The 27,360-nt window shown below is 46.2% G+C and overlaps 1 protein-coding gene across 4 annotated transcripts in view; it reads right to left on the bottom strand.

Moving 5' to 3' along the window:
- Positions 1-650: 650 nt before the first annotated feature.
- Positions 651-27,360, bottom strand: part of ALOX5 (arachidonate 5-lipoxygenase) — a 65,667-nt gene continuing 38,957 nt past the window's right edge. Inside the window, exons 5-15 of one of the 4 annotated variants that reach the window (XM_044662883.1) lie at positions 25,513-25,619; positions 23,790-23,962; positions 21,282-21,428; positions 17,288-17,491; positions 15,761-15,847; position 15,672; positions 14,042-14,132; positions 13,483-13,604; positions 10,378-10,478; positions 3,783-3,953; positions 651-1,678 (exon numbers count right to left, since the gene is read on the bottom strand). In XM_044662883.1, coding sequence (XP_044518818.1) covers positions 1,499-1,678; positions 3,783-3,953; positions 10,378-10,478; positions 13,483-13,604; positions 14,042-14,132; position 15,672; positions 15,761-15,847; positions 17,288-17,491; positions 21,282-21,428; positions 23,790-23,962; positions 25,513-25,619 — 1,384 coding nt within the window. In that variant the 3' untranslated portion in view covers positions 651-1,498. Of the gene's footprint in view, positions 1,679-3,782; positions 3,954-10,377; positions 10,479-13,482; positions 13,605-14,041; positions 14,221-15,671; positions 15,673-15,760; positions 15,848-17,287; positions 17,492-21,281; positions 21,429-23,789; positions 23,963-25,512; positions 25,620-27,360 lie in introns of all 4 variants that reach the window. The other 3 variants (XM_044662881.1, XM_044662882.1, XM_044662884.1) reach the window with 3 other exon arrangements.

The raw sequence follows: 27,360 nt of genomic DNA, 5'->3' as shown, positions 1-27,360 counted from the left end.
TTTTTGGACACGCCAGTGAAAGGATTGGTTTCACTTCGCTCTCCACGCTTCACCTGGTAACTGAGAAAATGAAGGAGTCGCTGCAGACAAGGGAGAAGCAGACACCGTCTCTTCAGGGTCAGAGATATCCCATTAGAGAGGCACAACATGGGGCCGGGTTTCCTCTTGCTTTAGTGACTGGTTGCTGAGATGTCCATAAGGACGGTGAAATGGATGCTTGTGTAAGGCTGGCAGAAGCAGGTATGACAGACATACCAAAGGGGTGATGGCCGAGGCGGCCACACAGCAGGTAGAGTGCCAGCCTCTGAGAAAGGCTTGAATTCAAATTCTGATTCTGACTCTTAATGTGTGATCCTTGGGCAAGTCAAATCCTCAGCCTCATCTGTAAAATGGGGGTCTTACCTCATGGGGTTGTTTTGAGGATAAAGTAAGTTAATATTTCCAAAGCAACTTTGTAAACCTTAAAGCTCTGTATGCACGCTAGTCTTAAGTGTGTCCTGACGTGAGGGGACAACAGGAGGGCCAGGCCTGCTCTCCTCCCTGATGCTGCACCATCCAGGCCCTTTTGCCTGGGCCTGATCCTAACTGGGTGGTGGTAGCACAGGAGACAGAGCCTGTGGCTCTCTTCCAAACAATCAGGACAAAAGGAATAATGGAAATGTAGGAATCTTTTAATTGTATCTAATAACAAGAAAAATGGAGGAAAAACCCCCAAGGAACACTCTGCCACATTTTAAAGCCCCCTGCCCCACTGAAGGTGCACTGTTGTTGCTGCTGCTGCTGCTGCTTAGCATTACCAAAGCCATGACTGAATTTCTGCTTGGGATGGGGGTGGGGGGAGGGGAAGGCCACACAGCCAGGCTCCTGCCAGGAGGTCTAGGGGCTCTTGAATGATTCCATTAAACTGGACATTTCGGATAAGTGGCTGAACTCCCATCATGGCTTGTCTCAATGAGTTCAGGTCAGTCAGTCCTGGGCCTCCATTTTAGCCCTGGAAACAGAGCCAGGACAGGCCCAACAGGCTGATGTCCAGGGGGAGGCCCTTGGCAGGGGATGCAGGGGACTCAGTGACTCACTTCTATAACAGTGCACGTCTTCCATGCCAGAAAATGCCATTCTCCAATTTATTTTGTGATAGTTGGAACCTCATGTGCTGTGGGGAAGACAGAACTTCCTCAGTGGGGAGTTGTACCTGATGGGAACTGAGAGGGAGGGTTGCAGTTTCTAAACTTGGCAGGAGATCTCATCTGGCCTCTGTAGGGAAGGCCCTTGCCAGAATGGCAGCTGCTTTTATCATATGATACTGTCTAGGCACCTCAAGTGTGGCATCGGAGGCTACCTAGCCTGGATAATGCATCCTGAGAGGTTCTTTCTAAAAAGATTGCTCAGGAGTAGACACAGCGCAGAACCCCCTGCCCTGACCTCCAAGGAGTCAAAGGCCTTCATGCAGTGAGACAATATTCCCCTCCTGACCCCCCAAGCCAGAGCCTGGGCTGGCTCAGATGGCCACGCTGTTGGGGATGCGGTCTGGGGATAGGTAGTAATACGGCAGCTTCTTATTCTTGTTCCGCTCCGTAATCCCGCTGACGATGCCATCAAGGCTCTTTCGGAACCTGACCATGGCATCCTTGACTGGCTTCTCGATGAAATGTTCCTCCGGGTACATGCCCAGGAACAGCTGATGGTCAAGATATGCACAGGTTAGTCTTTGCTGCCATCCTGTACCCACCTTTGGAGCATCTCCTGCGTCCGCCCAACACTCCCACCCAGGCCACCCTCTCAGCCTCCTACTCTTAGCTAAATCCTGTTGACTTTCCAGGCCAGGCACACCTTTCTAACAAGGCAATAATTCAAATAAACATTCAGAGCTACACAAAAAATAAAATGGTCCCTGGCAACCCCAGGCTAGTTGGTTTCTACTGACCTTCAGTTTTTCAAAAAGAGGAGAATGAGGGGTTGGACTAACTGACCTCTGATAATGCGTGGAATCCCTACCCTCAGGGAGTTTACATTCCAGTGGAAGTAAACTGGGAGCACAGAGCAAAGGGAACTGAATTTAGATCCAGAAGTCCTAGCTTGGCTCTGATGTAGGCTGGAAGGCAGGGGTCGGCAACCTTTTTGGCCTTGAGAGCCATAAATGCCACATTTTTTTAAAATGTAATTTCGTGAGAGCCGTACAGTGCTCACAGTGCCGCTCCTGTAACAGCACCTGAAAAAAATGGACTTTATGGCTCCTGCGGAAAGAGCCATACGTTGCCAACCCCTGCTGTATGGCCTTGGACATGTCAGTGACTTGCCTCCTCCTCTTAACTGCAACTCATCAATACCATGTAATCAGGAGGGACTTAGAATCCAACCAGTTTTTTTTTTTAAACTATATATTGGTTCCAAGGCAGAAAAGCAGTAAAGGCTAGGCTTAAGTGACTTGCCCAGGATCACCCAGCTAGGAAGTGTTTGAGGCCAGATTTGAACCCAGGACCTCCTATCTCCAGGCCTGGCTCTCAATCCACTAAGCCACCTCCCTGTCCTCTAACCAATTCTTGAAAAAGAATTCGCATTGCAGTGCAGCGCATCCACCATGCGGTCACCTCCCAGATGCTAGTGAGCTGGAGAGCTCATTAAGCCCTGAGGAGGCTCATATGCCTCAGCTTCCTGGGCTGTAAAATAGGGATGATGATCCCTCTCAAGGGGACTGAGAGGATCAGTGAGCGAATGGCCACGCAGTGCCATTGGAGTGGCAGGCGGTGGTGTGAAAAACTAGACTACAAGGAATTCCCAGAGGGGGAGGAATTGGGAAATGGGGAATGGCTGGGCCTCCCTCCAGACTTGGGGCTATTCAGCTCCCACTTCTCCAAGAGCAGCCCTCCTTGTCCTGTTCTGGGCTCAGCCCGCCACCACTTTGCATTTACCCCTGTTGGGGCCAGCAAGAATGGGAGACGGCCCAGTGGGAGAAGGTCCAGCGCTGGGAAAACTGGAGAGAGCCAGCAGATCCCCTCCAACACCCCCAGGGGCAAGTCACATGGCCCCAAGTAATTCCTTTCACCTCTCCACACCTCTGGGTCTTCCATCGTGAAATGGGCCTAGTAATGCCCAGCATGCCTGCATTACGGCAGAGTTGTGACGTCCTCCTGCAGGGCTCCTCGCTGGGGAAGCTCCTTCCCAGGACAGCTGAGCAGCTCTCAGTTATGTTGTCATGGAGGGTTGCTTAGAGCAGAGGGTCAAATAGAGGGTTTGACACTCCCCAATGAAGCCCAACCCAGATTACAATGTAATTGGGAAGGGGGCAGCTGGGCGGCTCAGTGGATGGAGAGCCAGGCCTAGAGATGGGAGGTCCTGGGTTCAAATCCGGCCTCAGACACTTCCCAGCTGTGTGACCCTGGATGAGTCACTTCGCCCCCATTCGCCTAGCCCTTACTGCTCTTCTGCCTTGGAGCCAATACACAGAACTGATTCTAAGACAATAGGCAAGGGTTTAGAAAAAGAGAATTAATACGAAAATTGGAAGGTAAGGATTTTTAAAAAATGTAATTGGGAAGCATTTAACAAGGTGAACACGCTAGAACATGGACGACGTGTTGATGGTTTTCCAAGTCGCCACGGCCACAGAGATCTCGTGGATGATTTCGTGGCCGCCTTCCACTGGCGTGCCCTCCCCTAGTGCCTGGGAGGGGAAGGTGCCCAGAGCGAGGCTGCCAGGATAAGGAGCAGAAGCTGAAACCAAGTCTTGTCTTCCTCTATCCTCTTCCCAAATATAGAAAGAGGAACAACAATCGGGGACTCACCTCATTTTCCTGGAACTGGCTCAGCGCCCAGACGGCTCCCAGATGCCAACAGGAGCGGCCCCGGTCCGGCAGGGTGTCCACGATCTGCTCGATGGTGACGACGCCCTTTTCAGTCGGGGGAGGCGCCCGCATGGTTGGTGGGGCATTCGGGATCCAGGAGCACCAGTCATACTGTTCATCGAGGGACAGACAAGAGGACACGGAGACCCTCAGACTGTTATTCCTGTTTCCTTTGGTCTTCCTTGGAGGAATTCCCACCTAATTCAGTCTAACAAGTTCATGTTAAGTACCTACTACGTAAATCCCTGTGCTAGCTGGGCTCTTGCTGCCCTCGTCCCCAGAGAAGGTCCCAGCAGGGAGGGGTGGCTGTGGTCATTCGAGGAAGGACGTGCCCTATCAGTCCTTTGGGGTGAAGGAGATGGTCAGTGTAAGGAGGTCACTTGACTTGCCTGTTAATGCCTCCTCCTGTCTCCTTTGTTGTGCCTCGCTGGCTGTAGAGGTTCTCCTGAATCTCTCAGGGATCCCCTGGGATCTCTCCCCTGAATATTGGCTTTGGGAGCTGGGTTGGACACAGAACCATTAGTCCGGGGTGCTGCTGTTCCAGCAAATGAATAAGAGATGGCAGAGAAGGCCATTGTTTTTATGTGTATTTTTTTTTTACTCAGGAGAATAGCTATCAAGCTAGCGAAGATAACCAAACTGGCTAACAGAGGATGTGACTGCTAGGATAAATGAGGATAAATGAGGAGAGGGTCTAGTGGCCTGAGGTGGTTTTAGGGCACCAGGCTGTCGTGAGCCATATCCCAGTGGCCAATGCAATCGCTGAACTGCTTTGTTGACCTTTAAAAAAACTTCTCCAGAAAAAAAGAAGCTTAGAGGTGTCCTAGGGACGGGCATCCCTGCAGGTCAGCTTGTACTTGCCAAAGTCTCTCCTGAGGTACAAAATGGAGAGAAATGAATTAAGTGAGGGAGCAGCAGAAGGGGTGCTGGTGGACTGGAGAATGACAAATGTCCCAACGTCCATAAAAGAGAAGGAATGAACGAATGAAAGTTGTATCAGTACTTTCTGTGATGATGAATTTCACATATCAATCTAGTTTGAGTAACTTGACCAATTCCTAGCAAAATTAGCACTAAGGAAAGAGCAGCGGCTGCCAGCATGGAATTGTCATGAGCAGGCCAATTGAGATGAACCCCATTTCCTTTATTGACAGGAAAGGATGTGCATGTAGACAGATCAGTATTTTCATAACAATGAGGAGGCAGGAGAGAACACTAAAGCCATTCCAAAGGTCCAGAGTGATTTGGTCTCAGTGGCCAACTACTTCAAAAGAGAAGACACTTTGAGATGGATGGAAGGCTCTTAAAAATAAATTAATTTGGGGCAGCTAAATAGCAAGTTTGGCCTCAGATATTTCCTAGTTGTGTGACCCTGGGCAAGTCACCTAACCCTCACTGCCTAGCCATTGCCACTCTTCCATCTTAGAACTGATGTTAGTATTGATCCTAAGACAGAAGGTAAAGGCTTTAAAAAAAAAAAAAAGAATCCATTTGACAACATAATAGTGAATGTGATTTAGGAAGGAAGAAACTGGGTAGTGTTAAAAGGAGTTTTCTTAATCTCCCTCTGTCTCTTTAAGAGGCAGTAACAGACAGATTGGTCCTCTGTCTTTTTAAGAGGCTGACTATAAAAGCAAGAGTCAGTTAAGCCAAAGGGCTCCTTTTCTCTGGCTTCCTAGAGAACAGGGGTTCTGTGTTTGTCTCTCTCTGTCAAGAACAACTGGCAGCTAACTTCTGAGAGTGTGGACTAAGATACAGATTTGAAAAGTGTCTCTGAGGGCTTTTCTCTTCAGGACTTTGAGGAAGAAGGAGCACTGTCTGTGTCTCTGTGACAAGCAGTTTACAACTGACAGTTAATAGAGAAACTACTTTAAGGAGGTCGTTTGATGATTAAGTTCATTGATTAGCGTAGGTAGATAGATAGGGAATATGTTTCCAGATAGGAATAGTGTAGGTAAGATAGGCCTGTTTGCCAGGCAAGAAGATCCTGCCCAAGAAGGCAGTTAGATTTAGGGTTTCTTAGAATTTTAGTACAGGATTTTGATTGTAGGCTTAGTTATATTAGAGAGATCATCTTACTTTCCTCCCTCCTGTTTCCTATCCTAACCTTCTCAGAATAAGTGTTCATGGTTTACCAAGCTGTTCTCTGTAAATTTGATCAAACTCCTACCCAAAAATTTTAGCCCTTCACAGTTAGAGATTTAAAACATCTGACTGATGTGGTTGCACAGTGAGCTCTCTGATAAGTACAAATGTACACAAATTGTAAGAGAGCTAAGAGCAAATATAGAGCAGCTGCATGATGGTATTAGAAAAGAATGCTAGGGTGGCAAAAGCTTGGAATTAGCTGAAAGAGCGTTTCAAAATATGTTTGGAACAAGAAGAAAAACAAGGAAGGGCTAGGTCTGTTTCTTGCAGCAGATGGTCTGATGTTCCCAAAAGACCCAGAAAAAGCAGAACTATGTTTGTACTCCAGCTTATACTTCTTCCTCCTCTTCAATAATGATTTTCAAATTGGAAAAGGTAGGACAAAACAGGTCAAGAATGAAGCCCAATGCAAATATCTCTGATAAAAGTCTGTCAAAAACAAAGTGGGGGAGAGCAGCTGGATAGCTCAGTGGACAGAACCCCAGGCCAGGAGACCCAGATCCTGGGTTTAAATCTGGCTTCAAACACTTCCTAGTTGTGTGACCCAAGGCAAGTCTCTTAACCCCTACTGCCTAGCCTTTACTGCTCTTCTGCCTTGGAACTGATATCTAGTATGGATTTAAAGATAGAAAGTAAGGATTTAAAAAAGAAGAAGATAAAGGGAACTGACAAAAAAAATACAAAAACAAGAGTCATTCTCCAAGTAGAGGAGAAATATTCAAAGGACATGAGCAATTTTCAAAAGAATTGTAAGCTATTAATAACCCAATATAAAAAAAAGATTCAAATCATGACTAAGAGAACTGACAACTCAAATTATTTTGCAGTTTCATCTCACATCTATTGCATTGGCAAAAATAAATTGTCAGTGGTAGAGGAGCCATGGGAAGAGAGATACACTCTGCTGGTGGGGTTGTGACATAGAAAGTGTTTAATATAAAGTGACTGACCCACTGGCTGCATGAGCCCAACCTTCCTTCTGGAAAACAAATGATGAAACTTCCCGATAATGGTTCTTTGAACCAGAAATACCCTTAAGAGGCACAAACCCCAGGACCAGGACTGCCAGAAAGGCTTCATGTAATACAGCAAAAAGCTAGAACTATGGTGGCTGCTCATCAACTGGAAACAGGTGCATAAATTGTGGCCCATGAAGGTAATGGAATCCCTTACTGAACTGTTACAATCCAAAGAAACATGGGAAGACTTGTATGGTATGATGTGGGGGGAATAAAGCAGAACCCCAATGGCTACAACAAAGCAAAGGAAAATGACATTAAAAGGCAGTGGAACTCATCCTAATTGCAAATAATACTATCTGCTCTGGGAAGAATGGAGGACGCCATTCACCTGCTCTCTTGGCCAGGGTAGGATGCTCTGGTTCTATAACTATCAGACTTGACTCCTTTGGCCTTTGATTATGCTTAACAGCTTTGATTACAAGGAAGGATTCATTGGGTGGGAAGGGGCTAGGAATGCACCAGATGAGGAACTACAGCCTGGGAAGATGACATATAGCTAATTAGTGGCAGAACCAATAGTAGCACCCAGGGCATCTTAGCTCCAAGGACACTATTATTTCCACTCTAACATGATCACTATAATATTTATATTACAACATATAATATTTATAATAACATTCAAAGGGGATGTCATGGGAGAAAGGAAGTAGAACAGACCAATGGGAAGTCCCAAGAAAATGAATTTCAGCTCAAGATAGGAGAGAAATGCTTCAGTCATCCAAAAGTGGAGTGGGCTGCCACAGGAAGTAGTGGATTTAATAGCTGTCAATAATGGGAAGTTGGATGATACCTATTAAAGATGCCTTCAAGGGGACCACAGCATTGGACAGAGACCACATAGACCTCTGAGGTCCAGACCTAGAGCTAAAAAAGACCACACTTGTCATTCCTGTCATTTAATCCAACCTCCTCATTTTACAAACAAGGAGGCTGAGGTCCAGAAGTTTTAGATGGTTTGTCCAAAGCCACACAAGCAGCAAATTTCAGAGTCATCTATGAAGTACATGATTTTGAGCACTTAATATATGGCTGTGAGCATTGCTAACCTGGTCTAATAGTTCTCTATCCTTTGTGCTAAATAGTTTCCCTCTCCCACTTTTAAGTTTTCTAACTTTACTCCTTCCTGCAGTTGATACTATTTATTTACTTTAGCCAGGCAGAATTAATTGAACAGAGCCTCCAGCAAGTCTATTCAAACAATTATGGTGAAAGAGCCATGACAAAGCTTCTCTGGCTCCTATAGCAAATTAACTTTGTTGAATAAAATAATGAATTAATGAAAAAGAATTTTTCAAGTGTTTACTGTGTGCTAGGCACTGTGCTTAGTCTTGGGGAAGCAAGAAAATCCTTGTCCTCAAGGAATTTACATTCAAATAGGGTAATTCAACACATGGAAAGGGGGGAGCAATGTCCAGGAAGGGGTATTTTAGTCTGAGAAGTTATAGGAATGGTGAGTGGAGCTATATTAGGCAATGGGTTGACTCATTCTTTCTAGAAATGCTAGTATTGATTTGGTTCCTGTTTCCAGAGCCAAAGATGGAAAGCAGAGGGGAATTGGGTCTGGACATGAACTAGATATGGAGATTCCCTCCCCATTTGGGAATCCAGAGCCCCTGGGTGAGAGCTGGGTCTGAGGGTCTGAGACCAGAAACTGGACTGGAGAGGCAGAAAATGAAGATAGCTGGAGAGCAGCATGGTGGGGCTAAGCAGCCCCATGCTGAACTCTAGGTCTGGCCCCAGTTTGGTAGCTTGGTCCTCAGTGCTCAAACAAGTAACTATCATAAACCCTGGGTGACTTTGGGGTCACCAGAGTGGCCTTCACTGGGGTTTGGCTTAGGATGAACTTAGGGAATCTTCCCAGGCCCACAAATGGCCTTGGGTAAGCAACTTTTCCAAAGGTCAGCTCAAGATGCCAGAAAGCCCACCAGGCAGTTGGTCAGTTATAGGACCCCCTGAGGTCAAAGGGTTGCAGGTAATCTGGATCCATTATTACTCCAGGATGCCTTTATTCCTGGAAGTCAGATCCTAGATAAGTATCAGGTTCCCTATTTTTCCTCTGTCTAGACCCAAATTGTGAGGGGAGTTGTATGGCCCTTGGCAGCTGCCACAAACCGAAAACAGTTGCTAAATCCTTTCAAAGTTTCAAATATTTGGCATTCATTTGTGGGTTTTGTTATATCCAGGAGCAATATTGACTGTAAGCTCCTTGAGGGTACAAACTGTCTTGCTTCTGTATTTATGTGCCTAATACAGAACATATGGAAGATATGGGAGAATAAACATTTTTTTATTCACTGATTGACTGCTGGCTAGCCTTTGGGATTCTCCATATCCAACACCGCATGCAAGTTGTGTTTCCTACATAAGACTTTACCAGGAAGACACAAAATATGGGAGAACAGATTGACTCAGAGAACAAGAACACCAAATCTCCAGAGCTGTCTTGCTCTGCTATTAAGAGGGTTTCCCTGGCTCTTTTAATCTCCATCTTTCCAACCCATTCAGCTCTAGGTACCATATATAAGGACAAGTTTAGAGATGGTGTACCAATGGATCTAGACTGGCTATAAGCAAAAGATATTGCTTTCCTCTGATGATCCTAAATTTATTTCTATTTTTGTACCTTATCTTATTTCCCTTTCAAGTACACCTTCTCTGATCCCTTCTGCCTTCTTACAGTCATTAGTGTTCTATATTTTTAAGCCCTTACTCCCCACATAGAATTAACACTGAGTACTGATTCCAAGGCAGAAAAGTGGGAAGGACTAGGCAATGAGGGTTAAGTGAATTGCCCAGAGTCACTCAGGAAGTGTCTGAGTCCATATTTGAAACCAGGACCTCTCATCTCCAGGCCTGGCTCTCAATCTGCTAAGTCATCTAGCTGTCCCTCATTAACATTCTCTTAAAACCCATCTTAATAGCTAGTCCCTTAAGAAGCCTTCCCTGATAACTCTATGCCATACTGATTTACATCAATGAATCTACATGTAATGTAAGGGGTTCACCTGTACTGGGGTGCTTTGGGGATTCCAGGCATTCATTGGTGTAGCTACTCTTATCCACTGATACATATCATGTCTTTGGGGGGGGTACCTACTGTCCTATTTTGCTTTCAAATTATTCAACACATATAAGCCTTCTCCCTAAATGGCTTGAAGAGAAGCACTGAATTATGAACAAATTCTCCCCAAAGGATCAGCTGCTATGTGGGGTATGGAATGGGTGATCTATGAGTTTTCCACCTTGCCAACATGCCCACCCACCCCAGTGGCCTTTCTTCTTCACCACCCATCTGCTCCATAAGCCACAGTGACCTCCAGGAGACTCTTCCCGATCCATGTGTCTGTTAAGTGAGTGTTCTATACCTGCCCAAAATTCACTGCAGCATGCTGGGCAGAAGCAGTAAAGATCACCACTGTCAGATACTCTGCCAGTTTCTCCTTGGTCTTGATGGACTTGGGGAATCCTGCCAAAATAAGACAAAGAAGACTGAATACTCCATCAGCCTAATCTAGTCAATCAGAAGAACAAAGAAGAATCCCCTTTAGGACAGACTATCCCAAACCCACAGATCCAGCAAATAATCAGAGGAGCAAGATTACAGCCAATGATGGGGAAAACAAGGAAAAAATATGAGTAAACAACAGAAAAATAAAAAAGGAAATTATAATCGACAGCTTCTATCCAGGTAATGAATAAAGAGCAAATGGAACAGAGGAACACCAAGCAAAAATGCAGAAATTCCAGCGAATTAGACTCAGGCTTTGGAAGAACTCAAAACACAATTCAAAATACAATTAAGAGAGGCTAAAGACAATTGGGAAAAGAACTTAAAAAACAAAATAAGTCATCTGGAAAAAGAGGCACATGAATTAAAACAAGAAAATAGTGTCTTGAAAGCCAGAACTGACCAGCTTGAAAATGAGACAAAGAAAGTGAAAGATGACCTACAAAGAAAAATAGACTAGAAGGAGAAGGATGACCAAAAAGCCAGGGATGAAATTCAGACTTTAAAAATTAGAATCTAACAAATAGAAGCAAATAACTTCACAAGGCAGCAATAGTCTATAAAACAAAATCAAAAGAATGAAAAAATTGAGGAACATATGAAACACCCCATTGATAAAACTACAGAGCAGAAAATAGATCTAGAAGAGACAATTTAAGAATTATTGGACTACCAGAAAATCATGACAAAAGAAAAATCCTGGACATCATTCTACAGGAAATTATCCAAGAAAACTGCCCTGACATTCTTGAACAAGAAGGGAAAGTGGAGATTGAAAGAATCCACAGATCACCTCCTGCATTTAATCCCCAATTGACAACGCCCAGGAGTGTTATAGCCAAATTCAAGAACAACCAGACCAAGGAAAGATACTATAAGCTGTTAAGAAGAAACCATTTAGATATCATGAAACCACAGTTAGGATAACACAGGACCTGGCCACATCTACACTGAAGGACTAGAAGGCATGGAATATGATATTCTGGAAAGCAAGGGAACTGGGTCCACAACCAAGAATCAACTACCCAGCAAAACTGACTATATTCTTGCAGGGGGGGCAAGTATGGTCATTTAATAAAATAGAAGACTTCTAAGCATTCATAAAGAAAAGACATGACTTAAACAGAAAATTTGGTGCCCAAACAGAGAACTCAAGAGAATCACCAAAAGGTAATTAAGAAAGGAAAAATAACCCAATAAGTTCAAATGATTTATATTCCTATAAGAAAAGATGATATTGGTAACTCTTAAAAATTACTATCATCAGGGTAGCTAGAAGAAGTATACTTAGAGGGAATAGTGACAAACTATATAGGATGAAATGTATATATATATATATAAACTACGGGAAAAAATAGGATAATACTAAGATAAATGGGAAAATAAAATGGGATAATTTAATATTTAATAATTTAATATTTCATAAAGAAGCACATGGGGGGAGAAGGGGAAGACCAGCACAATAAAAGAGTAAAAAAGGTTGGAGACAGTGTCCAAGAAAATTTTAATCATTACAGTGGGAAGGGTCAGAAAGGTTCAAATGGAAGGAAATCTCCAGCTCCAAACTGAGTCATCATCATCATCATCATCAATATCAACAACATAATCATCAACAACATTACCAACATCATTAACATCATTGTCATCAACAACATCATCATCAACAGCAACATCAACATCTTCAACATCAACATCTAACTATCCATCTTTTCCTGGCCCAGGAAATATTTTTGCTGGGTGGCCTAACCTAATAAATAGCATACTATGCAGAGTACTGAATGAGAGGTATCTTGACAGAATTTCATATTCCAGCTGGCAGAGACAGGAATGATTAGATGCTGACCCCAGTCAATACTAGGAAGTGAACTTCAGCTCAAGATAAGAAAAACACTCCCGAGCCCTCCAGAAGTGGCCTGGGCTACCTGCCCCAGGAGGTGGTGAATTATAATATATATAGATCCATAACAGACTAAATGGCCTAAAGCATGGGCACACCTGAAATCTGGTCTGAGCCATAGAACTTCTTGTTTCTTTGACTTCCATTACCTATTAGAGTCCTCTGAGGCTTCAGGAAGGAGGTTTTAAGTATCTAATCACTCTTAGCTGATATGAATTAGTGCCCAGAGGAGGTAGCTGGGATGAAGAATAAGTATGAGCTTTTGTTTCTGATTTAGTCCTCTAGAGGCTGAATATAAACAAACTCCTGGAATATTCTTGCTGTTCATTCTTGCCAACTATACACCTTAGAGGTTGAGGGAGTTCTGGGAACTTCCCTTTGCTTCTCCAAGGACCAAAAGTGAGGTCCTGGGGGTCTGGCCTGGCCTTTGTTTCGAGGACCAGTCAGAGTCCTTAGGTCATATCTGGTATTGGCCGCAGTCTGAGAGGGGCACAAAAAATCCTAAACAGCATTAGGCTTTTATACTCTTCATTACATTGGGCAAATACCCATCGTCTTCAGTGAATCTACCACCGGATCTTTTGGAGTAATTCCAGACGGAACTAATGGGACTATTCTGGCCTGGACCACCACACTTGAGTTGAGCCTGGCTGCTGAGGACCAGACTAGGCGAGGTGGGGAAGAGGGGTTGAGTGTTTGTTTTGCTCACACCTACCTGGTATTATAGACCAGGCCTCCTCATCAAAAAGACAAAGGACGTCCAAGGGATTGCTCTCTAGGGCACTGCCGTCTCTTCAGAAAAGCCTCCCGTGGTGGAGGAGGCCTGGGATCCAAAGCGGCTGTATTACAGCCGACTCACCTCTCAGGAACGTGGACACGGCACTGAAGAGATGGTGGGGGAAAGAGGAGGAGACGCTGCCCCACACAGAAGAGCCGGAAGAAGCTTCGGCCTCCAGCAGGTGGGAGTGAGGGAAGGAGAAAGGAAAGCAAGAATGCAGGAAGAGGAAAGATTTGAGAGGGATGGCTCTTGGGATGGGGGCCTGAGAAAGCAGAGCGACCTCCTACCTGAAGCCTTTTTGCCCCTCATCCCATAGACGTAAACGTCATTCACAAAGTCCTGGAGCTCCGGGTCTTCTGCCACCACCTCGTCGCTCTCATAGTAGATCTCCACTATGTCGGCTGTGAAGCTGAAGAGGGAGGAGAAGCCGTCATGTTCAGAGCACGACACCCAGTTATCCCCCTAATGCTAGACAGGCTGCCCAGACCCTCGTACTCAAGAGGGATCATCTCAGGTCACTGCCAGATCCACTGGCTCTCTATCAACAATAAGGGAGGGAGCCGGGCACGGCGATCAGAGCCCTGGTGGTGAAGCCAAAACACCTGGGTTCAAATCCCCTCTCCGACGCTTTCGGCCTGTGTGGCCCTGAGCAGCCCGCTTAAGCATCAGGTTCTTCATCTGTAAAATGAGGCGGCTGCCCTAGAACACCGGCAAGGCCCTTCCACCTGAGATCTCGGATCCTTTGATCCGTGCGTGTTCTCACTCTTCCCTCTTCTAAGACTGAGAAGGATTAAGAAAGGGGGAACCGGCCAATTCTCTGGGGTCCCACAAGGCCAACTTGCGCACCTCCGAATTGCTTCCCAGACCTTGAGGCCATCGTCTCGGTAGAAGTAATAGGGAATATCTTCTTTGCTCTCCATGCCTTTGGCCTTCATGGCTTCAGGGAAGATCAAGGACTGGTACGTCAGATTCTTCATGGCCCGCTGCACCATCTGCACGTGGCCTCCACCGCCAGTGGCATTGGCCTTTAATAGGAGAAATCGTAATGACTCACCTTTGCCTACGGCTCCAAGGCCTGCCAAGCCCTTACATACTTGGCATTCGATCCTTACAATAGTCCTGTGAAGTAGGTGCTGAGACTGCTGTCACAGGATCCTAGATTTACAACTAGGAGCATCTCACAGCCATCTATTTTCAGCCCCTACTTAAAGATGAGGAATGGAGACCTAGAAAACATACAGAATAGAGGGGACGCGGGAAAATGGGGACACCGATGCTCTGTTGGGAGAGCTGTGAGCGGATCCAGCCACTTTGTTATTTTTTTAAATTTTATCTTTATTTCAGAACAAATTTACATGATTCACGTCGTCTCCCTCCTCCCTCCCATGATCTAACCACTTTGGAAAACAAATTGGAATCACCCCCAGAGACTGTGTATACACGTCCCCAGGAGGGCAGGAAAAGGAAAAGAACCTCTTGTGTTCCAAAATATCTGTAGCGGCTCTCTTTGTGGTGGCAAAGAGTTGGAAATCGAAGGCCGCCCACCACCTGGAGAGTAACCGCTAATCGAATTGTATGTGATTGTGATGGAATACTTCTGGGCCATCAGAAGCCATGAACGGGCTGATTTTTTAAAAACTTGGTAAGGAAGTACATGAGATGATGAACGGTGAAGGGAGTAGAACCAAGAGAACATTGTACATGGCTTCAGGGAAAATCAAGAATTGGTAAGTCAGGGTCTTCATGAACTACAGAATGAATGCTGGAAGAAGAAACTGAATGTTCCCTCCAGAAAGTGAACTGAAAGATGAAAAAATGAAGGTCTCAATTTATATGAATATGCCAATCTCCCAACAATATCTTCTACGATTCAGGGAGGGTGGGAAGGGGCTGGGATACTCGTGGGTGAGATCTGTTATATGGGTAAGAAGAAAAGCAAGCTAAACACATAAGGGCTTTGTGATTTCATTTATGGATGGTCTTCTTTTTCTTTGTACGTGGAAATGCTCGCTTTATTTGCTTTTGTAAAATTTGCAATAATAATAATAAAAAAGAAAACGTATTTGACTTGCCCAAGGTCACACAGGTAGTAAGTGGCAGAACCAAGATCTGAACCCAGGCCTTCTCATCTCTGGCACCCTTTTGACTGTACCTGAGTGCTGGTATAAAAAATGTCCCTTTTTATCTTCCCTGATCCCACTACTATAAGGATGAGAGCCTCACCACCATCAGGGACTCTCTCTCTCTCCTGTCAAATATTGGTTTCTGGCTCTCTTTTTATTATTAAACTACTTTTTGCATCCTTTGCCTCCTCATATCACCTTGTGTGAACTGCTGTATTCACCCAATAGAACATAAAACTCTTTGAGGGCCGGAGCAGCTCCAGTTTTGCCTTTTCCTTTTTAGCGTAATACAATGTTTTGGTTTTTTTTGTGAACGTGACCGCGTGATAGCCTGGGCTCAGAACTCTCAGAACCCTGGAGTGTAGAACAAGGACGAGCGTCCCAGGGCCAGCTCTAGCGAGTGAGGCTGGACCCCGGAGAAGCAGAAAGAGGAGCCGCCTACCTTATCGAAGAGGCCGCACTCGCAGATGAGCTGCTCTCTGGCTTTGGTGTTGATGGCGATGGTAAAGCGCACATGAGCCACCAGGAGCTGTGACGGAGAAGAGAAACCAAGTCAGACCCGGGGCCCGCCACGACGGTGTCGCACGAAGAGTAGCCCTTCCCCCGGCCACGCCAGGCCCGGACCTGGTTTCCTTTCTTGCTGGGTCTCCAGTCCTGGCATCCATCTCTGCCAGCCTCATCCTGAAGTCTCTCCCAGGGAAGCCTCAAAAGCCTCCAGAGCCTGGCACCGGGCCCAGAAATAGCAGGAGTTTGATGAACGTTTGTCTAACTAGTGAATGAATGACGTGGTCCAGGAAGCTCCTCTTTTCTGAATCTCAGGGCACCAAGCGCTCAACAGGAACAAAGGGAAGCTGGGCAGGAATTCCAAATCCTTCCTCGTGCCTTCAAGCTTTAAACTAATACCCGTAGCTAAAACACATGAGGCGGAGGGCAATCTTCTCCCTTCGGAATCTGTGGGATGCCGAGGAAATCAAAAGGAGGAGGAAGAGGAGCCCTATGTGCAAAAATACTTAGAGCAGCCCTTTCTGTGGGAGCAAAGAATTGAAAATTGAGGGGATGGCGGCAAGGTGGCATAGGGGGATCGTGGAAAATATTGTGCTGGAGGACACGGTGAAAGGGACAGTTTCAAAGAAGTCTGGGAAGACTTGTAGGAGCTGATGCAAAGGGAAGGGAGAAGAGCCAGGAGCACAATTCATACAATGACAACAACTCTGCAAAGTCAGACGTCTTTGAAAGACTTCAGAACTCTGACCCGTGCAATGACCAAACATGATTTCAGAGAAATCCAGTCTGAAAATCATTCATCCAATGATGAAGAGGGCTACCAACCTCTTGAAAGACATATGATGGGTTAAATATAAAGAAGGACACACGCACTCGTGTGTATGCATATGCACATGTTTTTTAAATTCTTATCTTCTGTCTTGGAATCGATGCTAAATATTAGTTTGAAAGCAGAAGATCGGGAAGGGGTAGGCAACTGGAGTTAAGTGACTTGCCCAGGATCTAATGGCGAGGAGGATCTGAGGTAAGATTTGAACTAGGATTTCCCATCTCTGTATTTACTAAGCCACCTTGCTGCCCCGAGACATATATTCTTGGATGTGGCCAATGTGGGCATTTGTCTTATTGGACCCTGCATATTTGTTACAAGAATTTTGTTTTTCTTTAGGTAGGACGTAGAGAAAATAAATGCTTTTTCGTGGAAAAATAATATTTTTAATCTCTAGGCTTAGGAATGCCGCACCATCCCTCTTCTTAGGAGCTCATTCTAAAGTTTCATTACTCCATTAGCCCCCTGGCTAATGTCCTTCTTTTCATCAACCTCCATCTTGCCTGCTTTAATTTGTCTATTTTTATTTTTCCCTTGCCTCCCTTTATTCCCTCTTTTTTCTCTTCTTCCTCCCCTTCTCTCCTCAAAGTCCCTTCTCACCTGAATTTCTCTGAAAGTGAGAGAGACAATTTATACCTTGAAAATAGGGTGCACGGCCGGGAGCTGCCGGAACATGGCAATGCCAAACACCTCAGACATGAGATGTGTTCGTAGGAGATGGGTGATGGTCTGGTGGACATGGAAGTCAGAAGATCGAACCCAGATTTTGGCCAGAAGCCAGTCATACTTTGCATCAGAAGGAAGGAAAATGGGATTATCATTTCCTGGAATTTGGTTAATCTGAAAAGTTTTGGGAGAAAAAAAGGTTAGGATGCTTGGCTCATAAAGATACCTATTAATGATCTGATCTTACAGGGCAAATCTGGAAAGATTTATAATCACAGAAGGTCCAAGCATAGTCACCATCTGGTTTACCCTTTAATTTTACAATTATAAGTGGAAAACTTGAGGTCCAAAGAGAGGAAATAAATGGTTAACAGAATTACAGAATTAGGAAATTAGAAGAGACCTCAGTTGCCATCCCAAACAGAATCTTCACTATAGAGTACTTGACAAGGAGTCCTCCAGCCTCTGGATGAGGATCTCCAAGGAGGAAAGAACCCACCATCTGTCAAAGTAGCTTGTTCTACTTTTGAACAGCTAGAATTATTAGAAAGAGCTTCTTCATGTCAAGCCTAAGTGGAATTGGTTAGGTTGTACCTTGAATTTTGGCTTCCTGCCCCTTTGGTCATCTGGAATGTCCCTCCTCATTTCAATGCTGAATTTTCTCTCCAGACTCCCACTGCCTTCCTTCTTTCCCTGACTCAGTCTGTCACATTTGCTCATTTCATCCTTCAGGGATATTTTTGGCTAGTTCCAGTTGTCTCTCTTGACTCAATCTGTTCCTCCAATGCTCAATTATCAATAGATCCATGCATTTGGTGCCACAGGTGAAGCTGTGACTGGAGGCAGAAAACCTGACTTCACGTTCCCAGAGTTGCCACAAGCTATGGAAGTGTGAGCCAACCATGTAACCAGATTGCCTCTGCTTCCAGAAGGGCTTGCTTCTAGGTTCTCCATTGGCAGACCTAAGCTTTGGTCTCTTTGGACTCATTTAGTCACAAAGGAATAGAAGCTTAAGAACTTAATCGTCCACTTTATTGGATGAGGGAACTGGACGATTAGACCAAGGAGGAAGAGAGAGGAAGGGGTGGAGGGGTGGGGGAGTGGGGAGCTGCCACTCCAATAGAATTATCGCTGGGGCAGAAAGAAAGGCATGACTGAGCCCCCATACCTCTGCCTGTCTCTTCCACTATCTTCTTTCTCTGCAAGTGATCTCTGATTTCTCCTCCATCACTTCTTTTATTGACATAAGAAATGGAAACAGCTGTGTGGGATGCATGTACGTGTGTGTGCGTGTGTGTTGTTTATGATAATTTGGGGAGTTATAGATCCTGATGGGTCACAAATGTAAAAGTAATGAATCCAATAGGTCAACCCCCAAACCGTTTGACACAGGAGGAGAAAGTGTTGAATCTTCCTAGTTCAATAATTAGATAACTTTAACAGTTGCAGGGTTTGCAGCTTGAGAACGGAAGGAATCAAAGGACTGGTGAACAGCCGATTCTTCCAACCAAAGCCCTAATAAACTACTGAAGATGATGGGCTCTATTCTCTAAATGACTAAACTAACAGACTTGTGTGTTAGATTAACAAGACGAATTAGTTCAGGTTCTGATGGCGGATTAACTCAGAATATGATTTGAGGATTAATAACTTTGAAATCTTCTTCCCTAACAACCAAAGTGATTTCTTCAACTGACACTCTCTCCCTGGAACCTTGAGAATCACAGATAGCTTTGAAGATGGCTTCTTTGTAAATGGTTTAATGTTGGTAATTAAAGGTGGAAAGGGAAATGGGATTAATGATAGAAAGAGGGAGTAGGATTTCTAAATTGATGAATAGTTGTTGAATTTCCCAGATAAGTAACTAATAATCAGGAGCCTTTGGATGGCTTGACAGCCTGGTCAGGCCAGAAGGCCTGAGCCCTTTTGACTGAAGCTTTGTTCAGCAGAGGATGGTTTGTTTTTTTTTGTTTTGTTTTTTTAAAACCCTTACCTTCTGTCTTAGAGTCAATACTGTGTATTGGCTCCAAGGCAGAAGATTGGTAAGGGTAGGCAATGGGGGTCAAGTGACTTGCCCAGGGTCACACAGCTGGGAAGTGTCTGAGGCCAGATTTGAACCTAGGACCTCCCGTCTCTAGGCCTGGCTCTCAATCCACTGAGCTACTCAGCTGCCCCTAGATGGTTTGGTTTTGAATAAATCTTCTTGATGATGTAAATATCAGAGAACTGAAGTTGATAGATAAGGTTGAAAGTATTTCTAGTTGATAAAGATTGAGAGTAATATCAGAATTTACTCTGCCCTAGCCTAAGCCTAAACATCTCCTTCTTTTGCCCAGTTTTATCTCAAGACTGAGACCCGGAGTGGTCTAGGTTTGCCCCTTATATAGGCAGTTTCCAACTGCCCCTTGGCTCAAGCCAGGCTCATGCCACCTCAGTTCATTCTGATTCCAATCAGGTAACTGCCAATCAAGCTTGACCCAAAATGGCTGCTATTAAAAATCCTTACTGTGTGTGTGTGTGTGTGTGTGTGTGTGTGTGTGTGTGTGTGTGTGTGTGTGTGTGTTTGTCACGATGCCATCAACATTCTGGACCGAAATTGTCTGCGACATTCAACATCATCATTCCTGGCTTGGTTCAACCTTTTCTGAGCTAGACTACACATACACCTTCCTTGACTCCCTAGCTGACTGCTATGAAAAAGCAGAAGGCATTTCACAAATTTAGACCACAATTATTACTAAAAAAGCAAGCAAGCTTTGGAACTGATGTTAATAAATAAATAGATAATCATAAATAAAAAATCTGATCTGAGAGAAGAGTACTGGCTTTGCAGTCAGAGGACTTGGGTTCTTAATAAATGTTTGCTTCCACTCCCATTTCCTCCAGTCCATGAGAACAGGAAGTCTCAGATTCCTTGAGTCTTTCCTCCTTACATTTCTCATGCGTCTTTGTATGACTTCCCCTGAATATTTATTTCATTCTGACTTGTTTGATCACTCTATACTTGGCTTAGTCTCCCTCTTAGAGACTTAAGGGAAGAGACTGGACCATTTCCTCTCTTTGTATCTCTAAGGTGAGGTGGTCTCTCCAAAATCCCTCCCAGTATTCAATATTCATACTGACAAGTTTCCTGCCTCCTGAGCTTTATGGTTTCTTGACTCCATGCCCTTTGCTGCCCTCCCTTGTTCTCCCCTCCAGGACTTTGTTTTACTGCTCATCCCATCTCTCATATATCATTTCCTCTTTACCGTTATCTCCTCCTCTGCCTATGAATGATGAATAGATGAATGGGAGAGGGAAACTTTTAGGAAATGCCTACTATGTGCTAAACAATGTACTAAGTGCTGGGGCTATAAAATACGAAACTGAAGACATATCCAGTTCTCAAAGTACTTATGTCCTAATATTGGGAGATAACACAGGAGGGGGAATCATGGCGAGGAAGGCACATTTTGGTTTAGATAATTATGGGGATGGTGAATAGAGCCAATGAAGAGTAGATTGCCAGACACCTATAAATGTCCTCAAATCTACCCATTCCTAAAAACTCATCCTTCAGTCTTGTCATCCCCTCAAGACGCTGCTTGTCTCCTTTTTCTTCCTTATGGGCGCTTCCTCTACTGGCACAGTTGAGACCCTTCTTCAACTTGGAGGTAGCCTTCAAGAGTTACTGTGGCTAACAATGTCATTACTCAGTGGCCAACTTGTTGATGTCCCTTCCAGGACTCAGCTAAGCAGATTCTCAAATGAGAGGCACACAGGGCCACAGCAGGCCCATACCTGAAATTTTCACAGCTTGGAAAGGGCTACCCCCTTGCACTCTCCTGCTAAAGCCATTGAGAACTCAAAGCCACCTCTGCCCCAAGACAAGGCACTAATGTGGGCAGGTGGCAGGCATTACTTCCTAGCTTCACAATCAGCTGGCGAACAGACTTAGCCTGGTGACATCAAAGGACCGACCCACCTGGATGGCAATGGGGACGATTTTGTTCTGTAGGTTCTTGTACAGCAGACAGATGGGGGCTGCCAGGAACTGCATTGTGCATGGGTCAGTCTTGTTGGCATCGATGCCATCCAGAAGTTCATAATCCACTATGAAGATGTTCCCTTGCTGCCAAAAGAAAGAGAAGCCACTTTTTCTTTTTTCCTGTTTAAGTTTTTAATCCTGTTTTTACTGATAACTCTTGTTTTCACATTGCCTCAATTTCTGAATATCGCCCCACTCCATTCCCTACCCACTGAGCCACCTCATGCTACAAAAATGGAAAAAAAAGGAAAAGAAAGAAAAAGCAGTCTAGCAAAACTAGCAATGTCAGTGACTGCATCTCACAGCACGTGCAGTTTTCAGTATGATGGGAGAGAGGTGCGTGTTCTCAACAAGAAGCCATTTCTTCAACTTCTCCTCAGCCTAGATGCAACCTCAAAAGTTGGCTGACTCCAATAATAATGAATCTTGGCCAATGGACCAGTATTGGGTCAGACTAATCTCTCCATCTCACTCTCCCTCATCCCCAAAATGTTCAAGCAGAACCCTAACTTGACAGAGAATGGGAGGAGCTCATCTGCCAACACCCCCACTATCCCTGTCCTGCCTTCTCACCCCTCTTCCCCACACCAATCCTGTGGGAGACTTTGGGAGATCATGTAGGTGGCCAAAAAGGCAGTACCGTGTCCAAGACCTGGGGAGTGATTCTTCCTGTCTGTCCTCTGCCTTGCTCAGACCATAGCTGGCACATTGCATTGAGTTCTGGGCACTTCAGATAACTGGCATCTATGGACTTGTTAAATATGGTAAAAGGGGCTAATTGGCTGCTTTTATCAAAAGCTTCAGGGAGCTCTTAGGTTTCTCTGAGAGGGTGAGTTTTATTTTCCCAGAAGCAAGATGGTCTAATTGGAAAGTCCAAAGGACTCAGCGTCAGGAGCCTGGGGTTCAAATCCCAGCTTTGACACTTCCTAACTGTGTCCATGTAAGTCATTATGTTCACTGAGTCTTACGTTTCTTCATCTGTAAAATAGGGTTAATAAAACCTGCATTGGCTACCTCAAAGAATAACTGTGAGAAAGCTACTTTGTAAACTTTGGGGCATTATTTTAACATGTGAGGCAGGAGCTCTCCTGCTTCCTTTCCTCACAGCAGAACAGTCCTGAACTTCATTCCTTCCTAAAATTCTTGAAAATAGGAGAAAATGTCGCCTGGTCTCTTCCTCTGCCTGACCACTGCCAGGGATGGAGTATGTCCCATTGTTGGGCAGTATTCATTGTTCAAAAGTGTAGAAATCTTCTAGTCTGTGGCTTTCGCCTCCTGGTCCTGATTTTCCCGCCTAAAGTTGGTCCCAATAGTCTACTCCCTAAAGGCAGGACTCACCAAGTCATCTCCTCCCCACCAACTCAATAAACACTGATGGCTCCCCAAAAAGCCCTTCATCACCATCTCCCCTGCTCCTTTCTAACCTTCTTACGTCTCACAAGCCTTCTCCCTCTCTCTGGTACTCTGTGATCCAATCAAACAAGCTAGCCATCTCCCTTCGCCGGTCATTTTCTCTGGCTGACCCCCATTTTCCAATGCTCTCTCTCCTCGTGTCTGAGGCCTCCTTTAAGTTCCATTTAGAATCCCACCTTCTACAAGAAGCCTTTCCCACGAAAGAATAAAATCCAATCATCTAGAGGCAAGAAACCAAAAGCAGCCTCTCCCGATACCCCTTAATGCTAAGCGCCTTCTCTCTGTTGGTTAGTTCCTGTTGATCCTGTCTACGCCTTGCTTGTCCATAGTTGTTGTAGACTGTCTCCTCCATCAGACTGGCAGCTCCAGGAGAGTTCACGTGCCTTTCTTTATATACCCGGCTGTGCCTGGCATGTGCTAGGCACTTACTGGCTTATGGCCTGAGTGTTCTGTATGAGAGTGCCCCAGGCTTATCACTGGGTGCCTGTGAGGCCAGGTCGGGCTCACCTGCGCTTCTCTGATAGCGTTGGGTGGTTCAAGAATGGGATGCCAAAAGCTGAGGCTGCTGCTGTCAGCCACTATCAAGAACCCCAGGGACTAGCTAACAGAAATATCAACTGCCAAACTGAGGGGGGAGCCAGGAGATGTTGAAAATAAGCGAGCAGGTCCACGCCGTCAGCCTCCTAGAAATCCCGAGACAAATCCCCGGGCACAGGACGTCCTAGAGAGTTCTCATCTACAAAATGGGGGTGCTATTAATACTCATCTACCTAATCCCACAGGACTAGATGTAGGGAAAGCATTGTGTGAGCTCTAAAGTGCTATGGAAATATAAATTATTATTTTGCTTTTTTATAACATCATTCCAAGAAAATCCCAAGTGGGGTCACTGAGAGTCAGACATGGCTGAAGCAGTCAAACAATTCTGTTCTGGACAGGCACATGGTGAGAGGATACAAAGAGGAAAATAAAGCCGTCATTGGCCCAAGAGAGGCGACATCAGAGGAAGGGAAGGCAGGAAGGTGCCTCTACCTGGACCTCCTCTTCCAAGGTGAGTTGCCGCTCCAGGCTGCACTCCACCATCTCTGTGGTGACTGGCAACTTCTCGGGGATCTTGGTGCACCTCTGGATCATGACTGGGTTGCATCCATTCAGAAACTGGTAGCCGAACATGAAGTCCTCTTGCCAGTGCTGCATGACATACTCTACGGGGTAAATGGCAGCGGCGTGACTCCTCGCACCCCAGCTCAGCTCCCCGAGAGCCCCACCATCTGGGAGCAGATCGATGCTAGTCCAGTGGGACTTCCCTTGTTAGTGATACAAAGAAACCCAGACGTCTGCATCTTTCTGGGCTGGTTTGGGGGAATTCTCCAGGAGTTTAGGTCAGGACCCGCATGGTAATCCCATAGAGCCGACTCTGAGTCATCCCGCTGAGGCGGTGGCGCAGACCCTCAGCTCCAGAGCCCCAGGGGGGTCCCAACCTGTCCCAAGAGAAGCGTGACCCAAACTCTCTTCTTGACCCTTCAGGGGACTGAAACCCTTGGTAGGGAAAGGGTACAGAACCAGCCCTTCTGGCCAGCTATAGCCACATTTCTGATCTCGACTCTGGGTCTTTATCAGTCAGCCAGCATTTACTAAAGCACCTCTCGTGTGCCAAGCACTGTGCCAGATGCTGGAGATATAAAGTCAAAAACGGAACTGTTCAGGAGTCAGCTTGGGTGGCTCAGTGGACAGAGCCAGGCCTGGAGCTGGCAGGTCCTGGATTCAAGTCTGATCCCAGACATTTCCTAGCAGGGTGGCCCTGAGCAAGTCACTCAACCCCAATTGCCCAGCCCTTGCTGCTCTTTTGCCTTAGAATCAGTATATATTATTCTAAGATGGAAGGTAAGAGGTTTTTGGTTGGTTTGTTTTAATGGAACAGTTTCTGATCTTGAGACCCAAGTTCAAGTCTCACCTCCGACACCTACTGCCTGGGTGACTTCAGGTAAGTCCCCCAACCTCTCAGAACTTTAGGCCACTCCCTGAGACTCCATTGCAGAGAAGGTGACCAGAGAAGGGGACCGTCTACACCGGCAGAAGGAGTTTCCTCATCAAGGAATTCTCTATGAGACCACAGTAGAGACCCGTGTTGGCAAACCTATGGCACGCCTGGGGGAGGGGGGCCTGCTCCCCTCCCCCTCTCCACGCACACCTGAGGGCATTTCTCCCATCATCCACCTCTCTTGCCCAGCGGCCCAATGGGAGAACTTCCTCCCCTGACTGGGGTATGTGTTTATGCATTTATACATATAATTTATATATTATACATATTATCTGTGTATTATATATATGCATATACACACACACACACAGAGGTAGATTCATACTTGCATATATCTGCCTGCCTGTCCATCTGTCTATCCACACACACTCACACACAGTAAGGGCTGGGAGGGGGGCTCTGAGCCGGTCTCGGGCCGCCCATGGTTCTTTTTTGGGAAAACCACTGCTTTTCATCACTTAAAAAGGAGCAAAGACAGCACAGCCCCAAGTCCCAGCCTGGAGAACTTGGTAGAGAGGTTTTGGCCAAAAAAGCAAAGCAAAGAAGCTCTGCTGAGCCAAGACGGGGATTGGCGCGGAGGCTCTCCTGGCCCCGCCCATCCCATCTCCCAGGTCCTGTCCGGACCCTCCAGTGTCCAAGGGAGGAAACTGCCTCCGGGTTCCCCAGAGAGGGAGGAAGTGCCCCGCCCCGCCCCGCCCCGCCCCAGCAGCCTACCGGAAATGGTGTTACTGATCTTGACAAAAATCTTCTCGAAGTCTGCGAAGTCGCTCCAGGAAGACTGGAACATGTGCATGAAGCGATTCACTAAGAGATTCTCCATCCTGCAGACACGGAGAGACGGGCGCTCGCTCGTTCAAAGGGCTCGTGCCCCTCGGGGGAGCCCAGGCCCCCCAGCCCCAGCCTAAATCGGGTCCCTCCACGGGCTCCTCCGGCAGCCGAGCCCTCCTCTCCCCGGGGAGAGCTCCCTGTGGAGGCAGCACGGTACAAGAGAAAGAGCACCACAAGCCGGGGAATCGGGAAGACCCGAGTTCGGATTGTGCCCCAGACCTCGGGCCGGGCCCTCCCCCTCTCTGAGCTTCGGACCCCCGGAGGAAAGTGAGGCTGACTTCGTTGGCCTTTTCACTTTTTCCTAAGCAGCCGAAGGACTACAGGTCGGAAGCGCTCCAGAGCCGGCTCAGGCTGGCACCGCTTCCACCTTCCCTCTTCTCGCCCATCCTGTGGCCTCAGGGCGCTGGCTCGGGACCAACAGGAGGCCCTTCTCCACCCAAGGGGCACCTCCACATGCGAGGACACGCGAGTGAGCGTGACCTCGGCCTTGTTCTTGCGCTCGAAGAGAACAAAGTCTGGATTACGGCAGACACCCGCCCCACCTCGCCCCCAACAGAGTTCTGTGGCCAGAGACACCCCCTGTGCGGGGGGAGCCCGGAGAAGCTGGGAAGAGCCCCGTGCCAAGCTGGTGACCCTCGCAGGAGTCCCGACCTCAGATCCTCAGCCCTTGGCTTCAAATCTCAACCCTAACAGGCTGTGTGACCGGGGGGGGGTGGGGGGGGGGGGTGGCAAGTTACTTCCTCTCTCCTGCTCAGATCCCGCCACTACAAAATGAGAGTTTTAGGCTGGATGATCTCTTAGATTCCTGCAAGCCAGAGACGGGCTGGTCAGTGTTTAACCACCAGCTCTCCAGAAAAAGGAAGGAAAAAGAAGGCCCAAGGGACATTCGTCTGCATTATTAACATTTTCCCAATGGCTTTCTCAAATCTAGACAATCAACAAGATAAATAAATCAAGCCCTGATTTATAAGCTTTGCTCCTTTCCGGGGCATAAATGCTCCCGCTGAACATTTAACCATTGGCTTTCTCAAGCGATGTGAGCAGCCTCCAACCCACCCCGTCTTCCATCACTAAATCCCATGGTCCACTGCACAGAAGATGGCCCTTCACAGCCCGGATCCACTCAACACTTCCAACCTTCCTGACCCATTACTTTTCTCTTGTCCCGCCCAATGGACTTTCCTGCTATTCTTCCCGGGTCATTTTCGCTGGGCACAGTAATAATATCACTATCACCGTCACTTCTGGCAAGGGGATGCCATGCCTGCTCGTCAGCCCTGGGACTCCCCTCTTGGCTCTCACTCCGTGGGGCGAGGGCTGTCTAACTTTCTGTATTTGCAATCCCAGGACCTAGCATGCTATCCAGACAAGTACTTAGTCACCATTGATTCATTGGTTTTGTCCATCAGCCCACATTCAGAGTCATTCATTTATTCATCTTCCTTCATCTCCCCTTTCCTCACTTTTGCACAGGCTGTGCCCCAAGCGTGGACACATTCTCCTCCATTGCACTCTCAGAATGTCTAGTTTCTTTCAAAATTCAGTCATCACCTCCAACACTGGGGATTTCCTGAGCTCTCCCTCCTGCTGGAGCCTCCTCTGCGCCGGGTCCAAATTATTTGTATTTATTTTGCATATATTTCTGTATAACATATATACATCATACATATAATATACCTACATACGTCAGGGACTGCCCCATTTCTGTCTTTGTAGCTCTAAACATTTACCCCA

The sequence above is a fragment of the Gracilinanus agilis genome, chromosome 2 (genome assembly GCF_016433145.1).
Source record: "Gracilinanus agilis isolate LMUSP501 chromosome 2, AgileGrace, whole genome shotgun sequence".
Classification (NCBI taxonomy): Eukaryota; Metazoa; Chordata; class Mammalia; order Didelphimorphia; family Didelphidae; genus Gracilinanus; species Gracilinanus agilis.
Note: the sequence above shows the minus strand (reverse complement) of the source record. Positions and strands in the feature narration are given on the sequence as shown.